Genomic DNA, 13,142 nt, shown 5'->3' with positions numbered 1-13,142 from the left:
GGTACGACACCTGTCCACCGTGGAGTATGCCCAACTTATAGAGAGCATGTGTTTTTATATGTGTCAGTAAAAATGATGGAAGTATCTAAATTAATCAAATCAGTTGATGAACAACTATGAGAATCATATTGTTCCATCTTGTTACATCAACTTTCCAAAAGATAGAGAAATTTGGGTGCAGAGTAACCTAATCAGCTATATGACGAATTGTGGCTTAGTCATTAATTCTTTTCTAAGCACCTATTCACCTTTTTCATTTTCCTTCATGAGTAGATCAATTGTTTGACAATATGAGTGAACATATGACAACTGTTTGGTTAACTAATGAATTGTTATAATTGACGCAAAGTTACAACAGCCTTCTTAGAGGGGGAAAAAAGAATTGGAGTAAAAATGGAAAATTAAAAATAGCTAAATTATTATAAAAACTAAATAAAAATAAAATTACAATAATTTATAAATCTACAAAATATAAACCAGCGTAGACCCATCTTAAGATGGGATCTTTTAAGCATCAAGAGAATCATGTCTCTGTTTCTTTAGATCCCTTTTTACACTTATGAGTTCTGGAGTTAATATTGATCTATAACAGTGTATTACGGTACAGAAAAAATTATGAATTGCCTCTAATACATGTAAGAAGGAAATTCCAAAGCAGTAGGTATACAAAAATCCCACAAAATTGCTTCAGAGCTCAAAATCTATAGCATGTTAAGCTTTCCTGTAATTTAAACTTCCCTGCACAAAACTAGGCATTGCAAAAATAAGAGAGATTCAAAGGAAATCAGTGTACCGAAAGGAAATCCAGGGTAACTGCAATTGTGGGTCTTGTCATCAACGCTGGAGATAAATAAAGTTTAAAATTTGAATGAACCTTAGGAAAGATCAACAATCAGGCAGAAGCACATGCCATTCTTAAAGGGATTGAATTGGCTCTTGATAAGAGTGTTCACAGTATCTAATGCATGGCAACTAAGCAACAATAATTATGTTTTTTGGAATAGAGATTATACCGACTCCATAAATTTAAAATTTCAGTAGGTCATGTGCTATATACGGGTCAAGGAGGGTTTTGATTCAATATTCTTTTCACATATTACAAGAAATTTACATTCAGAGGTACACAATCTAGACAATTCAACAGCTACAATGGACACCAGCACCCTACAAATATATCACTATTATCAACACATTCTCCTCTCCCGATAGCTCTGCACTCCTTATATCCCTGTTCCCCAAGCAACTAGGAAGAAAAGTTTCAAAAGTGCATAGAAATCTGTTTGCAGAATCAAATATTCCAACTTAGCACAATTCCTACACATCCCTTGGAAGTACAAAGGTTGTCTCCAACACAAATGGCAGACCACCAAAGAAATGGACTCTCCTATAATTGTGATGAAAAATATGCTCCAGGTCATAGGTGTAAAAAACAGAAATTGTTCCAAATTGATATGCCCACTCAAGACCTGACCGAAGACATAACTACTGAGAGACACTGGAGTTACAGGTTGAAAACACCAACACTCCGACTCAAGCAGATATCGAACCTATTTCTTCATGAAGAACGGTCAATCTCTCTGCATGCATTATCGGGCATTTCAACTCTAACAAAACCCTGACAAGGAAACTCTAACAAAACCCTGACAAAACTCTAACAAAACCCTGACAAGGATTTAATCCTATAAAGTTCGCTAGTAAAAGCTGAGCGATATTAAGAGGAAATAAAAGAGCAGAAGCTCTGTTCATAAAACAGTAAACCCTACCCATTTCTTAACTTATAAACTCATCAGCTGTAAAAACAAAATAACCTTCAAATAGAGATGCATCGTCACAAGTGAAAACGATCTCAAAAACTTAGCAGTATGCAAGGTTTTACAGCATAAGGAAATCATAATATTCTACACTGAGTAAATCAAGAATAGTAGCGTTCAAACAGTATCCAGAGAAATGCTTACAAGTCAATTTAAATAATAGAGAATGCAACCTGTGTGTAAAATTTGGAATAAGACTTTCATAGAAGGAAACAAGATAACAGTTATGACTTCAAGAAACCATAAATAAATTAACAGTATAACTGTGATTAAGGCCGTAAAATGTCCACGGCTTCCATACAAAGTCCTTTAGAAAAAAACATATAACTTATACAGAATGTCTACAAGGGCCGAGGCTGCTTGACAAGTCTCACTTCCAGAAAGGAGATTAAAAATACCAATAATTTACCGACAAGGAAATTACTAGGCTCTTGGCTAGAAATACATAACTACAACATTGTAGCCAAGAGAGCAACCTGAGTAGCAGGTCTGCGAAGAAGCTTCGTAAGGGTTTAGTGAGGCTTTAGAAGAGCCTTCCCCTTCGAGTAGCCAAATATAAAACAAACAATAGCATGATGCAGAGCACTCAGAACTCTATGAAAGCAAAGAGAAACCCTCATATACCAAATGAAAAAGATACAATAGCAGGGACAATAAAAATGCAGCGTTTTTATCTATAAAGCAAACACAGTAACAAGGCAATTGAGAGCAGCTACAGAGAGTTTCGAAAGTTGGTCTGGGCTCATTTCTGCGATGTTCCATTTTCCCTTTGTCTTTCTGCTCGGGGCCGGCTATGCAAGTCAGGGGAGAGCAGCTACAGAGCGTTTTGAGGGCTAAAACAGGCTAAAACAGCAAAACAGCAAAAACAGAATGCCATAGAATGCCTAAAACCCTAAACCCTAAAACAGCAAAAATGCCATAGAATGCCTAAAACCCTAAACCCTCAAAAAAATGCTCAAAATACTGCCATAAAATGCCATAGAAAGTTCACAAAATATCCTGTTAGAGATGCTTGTGTTGAAAAACACAGAGTAAAGCTGGTAGGATTAAAAATCCTACCGGTTACAGGCCATGGATGGTCGCCGACCTCCCCCACCTTCCCCACAGCTCGCCAGACCTTCTCCACACCTGCAACGTCCTTTTCCACACCTGCAACACCTGCAACAGGAAGAAAAAAGCCATTAGAAGCCATTAGAGATCAGAAAAACAACAAAAACAGCAGAGCAAAACAGAAAAATCCTATGTTACCTCAAGCTCAGTAGAATGGCGACCGACTCCTCCCCAAACAACAAAATCGCCGAATAAGACCACCACCAGAGAAATGCTAAACAACCGGCATTCCATGTTAAACAACTTGCATTCCAGAACGACCAAGAAATCCAGGCGGAAAAGCACAAGAAAAGCAGAACCGCTGTCCCAGCCAGAAACCCAGAAACTCCATCAAACCTTCGCACCAGCACACGAATAAACGACTCTGCGCGCAACAATACAAACCCTGTCGACCGAACACAGCATTCCCCCAACACACGTTCTAACCACCATGCGCGCAGGTTATAGGGCCGTCCCGCGCCATCTTCGGCGGGGGGCTTCGCCCAACAACCGGCCCCGAGCAGAAAGACAAAGGGAAAATGGAACATCGCAGAAATGAGCCCAGACCAACCTAGTAAATGGCGCGAAGGAGGTGTTTTAAGACGCGAGGTGATAGCCCACACGGCCAGCTCCACGGTGGACAGGTGTCGTACCGGAGCCATGTGGGTTGACGCGTGGTAAACTGACGTGGCGGGGAGGGCGCACATGTATTGGCGACCCTCCCCTATAGATAGGTGACACGATCTCTTTCGAAGTTCCGGTAGCTCAACTGTGTCTGCCTCAGGGTAGATGAAGCGGAGATATGAGTGCCTGTACTAATCTCCTATAGGCCTGTAAATGGGTATGGGTCCGAGCTAAAGGGTGCTTCCGTATCTCTGCCTGGTCTAGCGGCTGATGGGAGTATCTCCATTCGGTGATTCCGTCGTGTCCTTGTTTTTGGTAAATGTCATTTTGGCCTTCTAGCCGTGCTGTGACATATGATTGTTATGGCGTTAGGGCATCTGGTCTTCAACATACTTTTCACTGAGTTTTTCTACTCCTTTGGGAGACCCACTCCTGTTCTAGGCGAACCAGTAGTCCTTTTGTTCGTATCCTGGGTAAGCTACTTTCATAGCCAGCAGCTCTTGGAAGCTCGTGCTTGTGTAAAGCGCGATCATGCCTTTCCTCCCCTAAATATCTAGGTATATGCCCAATGGTTGCCACTAATTCGTAGCGCAAGTGCTGCTAAGAGTTCTAGTGGCTGCTGCTGAAGGTGCCTAAATTGTATCATCATTATAGAAGATGGGATCATAATAGAAAGAATATTATGGTAGCTGTGTCAACATGGTATGGTGGAAGATCACAATGACTTATATCTTAAGGCTGGTTCGTATTCGTCAACTTAGTAATCGACTATATATGATAGCTGCGGTGTCAACATGATAATGAACGATATCAGGATGAGGGCTGTCTGGCTAAAGTCGAGCTCAATAGAACCATATAGAGCAATATAGAGTTTCATTCACTCACTAGCTATCGTAGTTGGAAGTTGAACTAAGTATGGAACGGAACCATATACAAAGGGATGGTTCAACGGAACCATATAGTGTGTGGTTTCACTAGCCTTCTTAGAATCGTAGTTGGATGGAACAATGGGAAAGGAAGGATTTCAGACTCGTGAGAGGCGGGCTCCTTAGTAGGGCGGTAGCGCCTAATAGGATCTGATCTTTGCAATCATCCGTTCATCTTCAGCTTGAGATTTCATTCAATATATAGAAGTATTGAGAGGACCTTGATCTACCCTTCGAAGGGTGAAAGTAGCGATCAAACGAAACGCACGCAAATGCCAATTCAGCGGGTTCTCACTCACCTGTATGCATGAGTGAGCAATCCTTGGTAAGGTCCTGGCTGGCAGGTCAACCCACCCAGTAAGGTCTTGGCGAAGGTAAGGTCCTGGTCTTACTGGTCCGGGCGCAGAGCGTGCAAGAATGAAAAAAGACTTGGTTTCATTATGATTGAGCGATAACAAGATATATTAAAGTGGTTTTCCTTACATAGGAATGTTCAACTATAGTTAATAATAAGTTCACCATAATAAATTTTATCCAACAAACATAATTTAAACATATTTCACTATATTTCACTATATTTAACTATAATTAATCAAAATGAACCATAATCAAAATATATAAACTAAAATTAATATAACCATTGCAATATAAACAACATATGAACAATATTAAATTCCTATATTACTCTATGTTAAGATTGAGTATTAGACTATATTAAAATTACCTTAACATTTTAAATTATATTAAACTACATACCTCCGATAATATTTTAAACAATATATAGGGTATTAATATATCTTTTAATATTTCATTTTTTTTAATGTTTAATAACAATTTAATATATTATAAACAATATATTAGGTATTAATATATATTTTAATATTTTTTTAAACTTGTGTAATTATAATTTAATTTAATTATCAATAATTAATAAGTAGATGGTAGGTACTTAACATATACAGGATATTCTAGAATATTTTTAATAACAATCATATATTAAATTGAAAGGTTGAAAATAGTTATTCACTTTTTACGCTTTTTATTAAATTGATTAATTAAAAAAATGTCAGATGTAATATTAGTTATGTTTTTTTGGCATGTGATATTAGTAAGCCATGTTATTATAACAAATCTTATTTACAAGTTAACAATCTCCATGGTTAAAAATCTTGTTTAATGTTTAAATCAAGCGCCCACACACACACACACACACACATATATATTAAATAATAATAATAATAATAATAATAATTTATCACTTCACTAGATATGATTCAACTTTGAAGCATTGAGGATATCTGTTACACCTATAGATCTCTTGTTGAACCATGGCAATTACCATTGACCCAACACTGATCATATACCAAATATAGAATATTTTAATGATATGGCACAAAGAATCAAAGAGAAAAGCCCTTAGACTTTGTTAGTAGAGTTGATGATATCACCAAAAGGGAGATATGCACTCCACAATCAAGAACTATAGCCATATAGCTTGTTTAGAATAGCTTGGTTGGTTAGTTCATGGGTATTTGGACACCAAATATGAGGTATGGTGTTGATTTAGCACTTGAGGTCATTCAAGAAGTAAAAAAATTTCTCATTATCTTCCCAACAAAAACATTTCACTACCCGGTTGTGGTAAAAAATTAAGCCAGAGCATATATATACAAATTCTTATCAGGAACATGTGAGTATTTCTAGATCATGTGTGTATTCATTGAGTGTGGTTGTGTTCCTAATGCATGTTGAGCTAGAGTTTTGGTTGGAAACTCATCTTTACTAAGCCTTAACACAGAAGTATGCACATGCATTCCTGAGAAAGTGTAAGTGTTCTTATAGATGACCACATTGCCACTTTTGATACAATCATTTTTTTGTAGTCACCCCCTAGTTATTAGTGTTGTTATTAAAATATTAAAATATATATTAAAGTATTATTATAAAGCAATTAAATTTTAATTAATATATAAAATTATTACAATTTACATAATATTAAACTATTAAAATTAACTATTTATATTAAAATTATTGTAATTGTATAGGAATGTTCAACTATAATTAATAATATGTTGAATTAAACCATAATTTAAATATATTTAATTATAATCAATTAAAATTAACCATAACCAAAATATATAAATTAAATAAGAAAAATATAACACATAAACAACAAAACAATATATTAATGTATACTATATTAGAATCAAATATTATTATAGGTTAAAATGGAATAATAAACCATATTAAAAATACCTTAACGTATTAAACTAAATTCAACTATATACTTTTTCAATAATATGTTATAAACTATATAAGTTGTTTTAATATACTTTTAATATTTCATTTCAATTATTTTTAATAAGAAAATTTATGTTTAATACTAATTTAATATATTATATTTTAATCATGTAATTTTTTTAAGAGAAAAAAACAACATTTCATTAGAAAAATGAACGAGTGTTACATTGTAAAAATGCTCGTCCAGAGAGCCTAATTTCCTTAGAGAAAAACACTGATAAAAGGAAACAGAGAGGAATGCAAAGACGAGCCAACGATCAAGATGACAAAAGCATCCCTCAAGCTCCCAATAAAGCTAAGTGACAATAACATCCCTTAAGCTTCTAATTATAAATCTAAGTGACAATAACATCCCTCAAGATTTGTCAATAAAGCTGGATGACATCACGAAAGTGGAGATTTACGCTCCACATCCTGCAACTTGTTGAGGGCGGCCAACTTGGTCAGGTCATGGGGATTTGGACTCGAAAAATAAGGTATGGTATGGTATTGATTTGGCGCTTGAGGAACATTGTTCAGGCAGTAACAAATTTGGTTAATGTTTTCCAAAAAAAATTATTGAATGATCTCAACATAGTAAAAAATGGGACCACGAGCATATAAAAATAAGTATTATTAGGAATTTGCGCATGTTTCTAGAGAATTTGTGTGTTCAGTGCATTCTTTAAGGCATGTCAAGTTAACATTTTGGTTGGAAACTTAGCCTTATTTAATTTAGTCTTACCTAGACTTGATGTCCAAAGTATGCATATGTATTCCTCGGAACATATATTTATGATGATCTTATTGCCATTTTTGAGACCATCATCTTTATATACCCACACTTTACTAATATCTATACATTATTTTATATTTTTCTTTTGGTTGGAAACTTAACCTTATTTAATTTAGTCTTACCTAGTCTTGAAGCCCGAGTATGCACATGTATTCCTCGGAACATATATTTATGATGATCCCATTGCCATTTTTGAGACCATCATCTTTATACCCACACTTTACTAATATCTATACATTATTTTATATTTTTCTTTTTCTTTTTGTATAGTTATACTTATGAATGTATTAAGGTATGTATTATGCCATTATTTTATTAATATATGATTATTAATGTATTTAGGTATGTATTATAGCATTATTTCAAAGTAATTAAAGTTTAATTGACCTATAAAATCAGTACAATTTAAATACTAGCAAATTCTTAAAATTAACTACTTATATTAAAGTGTTGGGTATAGAAATGTTCAACTCTAATTAATACCATAAAAAACCATAACAAACCAACAAACCATAATTTCAACATATTTAACTATATTTAATTACAATCAATTAGAGCTACCCATATTCAAAATATATAAACCAAAAATAATGTACCCATTAAAAATGAGAAACAATATATAAGTTATATTAAAATATACTATATGAAAATACTATATTACTCTATATCAAAATAGAGTATTATACTATATTAAAAATACCTTAAACTATATATATTTTTAATATCATATTAAATTATATCTCTGCTTTTAATATATTTTTTAATATTTCATTTTAATTATTTTTATTACATTTTTTAATAATTAATGATATTTTAATATATTATATTTTGGCTATGTAATCATAATTTAATTTAATTATCAATAATTAATAAGCCTATGGTAGGTATTTAATCTCTCTAGAATATTCTAAAATATTTTTAATAATAGTTAGATTGAATTTTGAGATTGATCTCAAAAGTAGTTATGCCCTTTCCTCCATTTAAATTAAATTGATTAATTAAAAAAAATGTCATATGAACATAAGTTACAGTTTTTTGGGCATGTGGTATTAGTAAGTCGTGGTATTGTAACAAAGCCTCTTTTGATTTTCCATGGTTAATATACTTGTTAAATGTATATATGTTTAAATCATATAATAATTTCTTTATAATTAACTAGCCTAGATCGCCTAATCTATCACGCTCAATAACGGATCAAATCTCTCAAGATGCAAACCTCATTTTTTAGTGCAAAACTTGAAGAAATGTTTGCACCTTAAGAGATTTGATCCCTCTTATAGTATAAGCATTTGTTTATTACAATTTTTTATTTTTCATTTTATTTTAATTTCATTAAAATAAATAGACTTTTGTGACCAACTCAAAATGTTTACATAATAAGGAATTACAACACCTTTTCCATATTAGGCTAGAGGTGCCCTCTTTTTGAAATAAGAATAACCATCTCCGTGAAATAATAATAACCATTTTAGATTCATCTTAACTTCAAATCAATCAAACATTGAGAAAGATCAAATCTCAAACTAAATCTAGGATTGTTTGATTATTAATTATAAATATAACTAACTTTATTTATTTATTATAATTTTTATGTAATTTGACCGAGTCAAAATATTTTATTAATAATTATAATTATAATTTTATTTTATTTTAATTGTTTATATTTTTATGTTAATTTGATTGGGTCAAAATATATGTTTGATAAAACACTATAAGAAATTACAACATCTATTACATACTGGGCTAGAGAGTTTTTATTGGCACAATAATAATAAATATATTCTATAACTTTTCTAAGTGTGACATAGTATGGAAGCATTTAGCATGTATGTCGCACCTGTAGATATATCTTATTGATCCATGGAAACTAACTCGGGAGATTACAACATCTATTACATACAGGTATGTCGCACCTGTAGATCTCTTATTGATCCATGGAAACTAACTCGAGAAATTGTAACATCTATTAGCTATATGTTTCTTTAATAAGATATTAAAGATATATTTTGTTTTAATATTTCATTTGAATTATTTTAAATATTTTTGAATGCGTAAGAATAAATTAATTTTGTTTTAATATTTCATTTTAAATATTTTTTTAATGTTTAATAATAAATTAATTACGTTGATAGGTTTTTTTTATTGGAACCCGGTATTTTAATTTTTTGCCTTTTTAAATAATTAGCTACTCTATTAATACTTAATTTTTTTATGAGATTAATTTTTTTGCTAATTAATTTTTTTATCAGATTATTTAAATTAATTAGTCAGTCCGTTAATAAATGAAATTGAAAGTGATAATTTCTTTACATATCTAAATCATGTGTTTAAAGCTTGTTTAATTAATTTTTTTATGGTAGCCACTATCAATAAATGAAATGGAAAGGGATAACTTCCTTGCTTATCTAAATCATGTATTTAAACCTTGTTTAAATTAATTTTTTACCAAATCATCATTAAAAATTTACTGCTCCTCTTATTTAATTACCAGTTTGCATACTAAAACTTGAAAGAATGAATAACAAAGTGAAAGAATAAGGACAAGGTTTCTTGACCTAACTTTTCAAATTATCATTAAAAATTTACTGTACCTATTATAAGGGCAAGGTTTTTTTGGCTTAGCATTTCAAATTATCATTTAAAATTTACTGTACTTGTACTTGCTATTAGCATTTCAAATTATCATTTAAAATTTACTGTACTTGTACTTGCTATTCACCAGGAAGTCATTCTCTCTACTATGCAGATTATTCAGCTACAAATATAATAATTAGTGAAAATAATTTGAAAAACTAAATTTATAAAATATGCATTGAATTTTTAAATTTATGATGGTTCACATTCTGAAACTTACGTGTACAATAAAATTAAGTTATTTAACGACTGCATTAGATCTTTCGTAATGCTCTGCATTGCCAGCTCACTACTCAACCACAAATGGTATGTGTAGAAATGCATGAAATGGAAGGAAAATGCATGTGCTTTGGTAATGAAGGAGCCATCCACACGCCACGTAATGGGCTCAAATACAAAAGTTATGTTATGAATATTTATGAATATTTAATTCGCTATATTACTTCATTTAAGTTTATATTTGGCTTTAGATTTTGTGATAAGCATTGGATTTCAGCCTGTGGAGAATCGATACATAATTTTTTATTTTTTTTCATTTTTTAAAAAGAATTGGATCTACGCAGGCATTAATCAATGCTTATCAGCATTGATGCTCCTGTTTCCATCTCTAACCTCGGGCCGACTTAATTCCCCTTCTCTATTTTCTATTTGTAAAACGTTAAAATCAGATTTTATGTTTATATTTAGTTTCCCATTTATATTTTTATGTTTATATTTGATTTTAACTTTTATTTTTATATTTGATTTTAGGTTTATGCTTTGTTTTAGATTTAATTTTTATATCTGATTTTAGATTTATAATTTATATTCAGATGTTTTATGTTTATATTTAGTTTAAGATTTTGTGATAAACTTTGGATTTTAGCAGTGGAGAATCCATGCATAATTTTATTTAAAAAATAAAATAAAAATAAAAAATCTATAAAATTTCATAAAAAATTGAATCACTCCAGCATTACTCAATGTTAATCCAAGGGGATAAGCACCGTTGTCACTGTATTCATCTCTAACCGCAGCCTGAATTGATTCTCCTTCACTATATTCTCTCTATAAAATGTTAAAATTATATTTTATATCCTCACAACCCAGCGTAGAATAACAAATGAAAGGGGTAGAAAAACAGTTACATTGAGGAGAATGTTGAGGAGGAAGTGGGCATTTATATTAAAATTATATTTTATATCATCACAACTAAAATTATATTTTATATCCTCGCACCCCGGCCTAGAATAACAAATGAAAGGGGTGGAAAAACAATTACAATGAGGAGAATGTTGAGGAGGAAGTGGGCATTTATACTATGGTGATTGTTGAGGAGGAAGTGGTTATTTATATTATTTGGAAAAAAAGGTTAAATTAATTTTATTGTTAAAGTCTTATTTTTTTGGATAAAAAATAAGATTTAAGGGTAATTAAATTTGTGTCAACCAATTATATTGTGTTGTTCTTAATTTCAAAATAAATTATATCAAGAATGATCTAGTATTTTATCGATATTGTGCACTTCTTAATGTTAAAATAAATTATATCAAGAATGATCTAGTTTCTAATGCCAAAATAATCACCAAACCTGAAGACTGAATTTTCAGTGAGCGAATATGTGATAAGTGAAATTGTTAAATGGGTGGCAGTAATATTTGGATCAGTTGAGTGGGTTTCATACTGCCTTTTTGAAACCTTCATACAAAGGGATTTTATATACAAATTGTTCTATAACAAACAAAACTGTGAATTGGTGGACCCTTTTCATGAAAAAGTTGAGTGAGTTTCATACTGCCTTTTTGAAACCTTCATACAAAGGGATTTTATATACAAATTGTTTTATAACAAACAAAATTGTGAATGGGTGGACCCTTTTCATGAAAATGAATTCCGTAGAGAGTCCATGTCTGGAGTCTCTTCATGATATGGCTAGTTCCGTTGACTAGAAACTATAAATGACATATTTGTGTTAATTTTAGTGTTGAGGCCATTTCCCTGTGAGAGGCTCACTAATCCCATTGGGCGTCCAAAACCACCTTGGAAGGATCGATCTACATAATTGATAATGCAATGTGAAGAAGAAGAGAAATGAGATAATAGAAAAATGAAATCATTATATGGGAATTACAGATCTATCATAAGGTAGGAGGAATAGAATCATTTAAACTTTCAATCTTATAGGAGGAATATAAGTTGAGATCATTTAAACTATCAATCTTGTCCTTTTTTACCAATTTGTGAGAAACCACTCAAATTTGCTTTCAGTGCAACCTATATCTATATCTATCTATCTATCTATATATATATATATATATATATATATATATATAATTTTTTTTTTTTTGAGGTAATAAAACTTATCATTTTATATAATTTTAAATATAATTTTCATAAAGTACTCTTTCAAAAGTACTAGCCTTTGTTATATTTCCACCAGCGCATTGAGTTATATACTATAGACATGACTGAACTTGCCCTACCTTAAATTCATTTTGTTTATTTTTTTTTTAATTTCCTCATTTCTCGAAGAGCCTTTTAAAATTTCCTCATTTTAAAATCCTGACTACTCTTTCTTAGCTTTCTTCAGCAAGTTGTAGGGAGAGGAAGTGGGTTTGTTAGGACAACAGGCAGTGGTGACACAACTAGAGGGAATTACTGGATTTCTATTGTGGTTACTGGATCTATTTTATTTAATGCCCTATGGCATTTGTCATGTTGAAGTTCAAGTCAATTCGTGCATTTAAAGAGAACGAGATCTGGAGGGAGGGACTATTAACTTTGCTTTAGTGCAAGTCAAGTCTCTTCTGCAACTTTCAAGTGCTTGTTGCAGTTGTAAGGGTCACACAATCTAAGATGTTCATTAAGATTGGTTTGATTTCTATCTTGTTTCTAGTAATGGGGGTGTCACATGTGTCCCCCATGGCCACAATAGGAAATGTATTAGGGGAAATGAATGAGGGGAGGAGGATTGTTGAGGGCATCAACTTTGGTGTTGGACGG

General features: G+C 31.9%; 1 protein-coding gene across 1 annotated transcript; it reads right to left on the bottom strand.

Annotated features, from left to right (window-relative positions):
• Positions 1-2,773: 2,773 nt before the first annotated feature.
• Positions 2,774-3,456, bottom strand: LOC149234489 (uncharacterized). Its single transcript, XM_089461185.1, has 2 exons — positions 3,060-3,456; positions 2,774-2,969 (listed from the first exon to the last, which is right to left on the bottom strand). Exons 1-2 carry the CDS (start codon positions 3,446-3,448, stop codon positions 2,867-2,869), a joined length of 492 nt encoding a protein of 163 aa, XP_089317311.1. The 5' UTR covers positions 3,449-3,456; the 3' UTR covers positions 2,774-2,866.
• Between the last annotated feature and the right edge of the window lie 9,686 nt (positions 3,457-13,142).

The sequence above is a fragment of the Pinus tabuliformis genome, chromosome 8, assembly GCF_031772625.1.
Source record: "Pinus tabuliformis cultivar Carrire ecotype Pingquan chromosome 8, CPIR1, whole genome shotgun sequence".
Taxonomy (NCBI): domain Eukaryota; kingdom Viridiplantae; phylum Streptophyta; class Pinopsida; order Pinales; family Pinaceae; genus Pinus; species Pinus tabuliformis.
Note: the sequence above shows the minus strand (reverse complement) of the source record. Positions and strands in the feature narration are given on the sequence as shown.

What these genes read in the sequence shown, in the direction of transcription:
- LOC149234489 (XM_089461185.1), bottom strand. Translation starts at nt 3,448, where the DNA reads ATGTTCCATTTTCCCTTTGTCTTTCTGCTCGGGGCCGGTTGTTGGGCG. An exon ending in GCCATTCTACTGAGCTTGAG is followed by an intron (nt 2,970 to 3,059) that starts GTAACATAGGAT and finishes TTCCTGTTGCAG; the next exon opens with GTGTTGCAGGTGTGGAAAAG.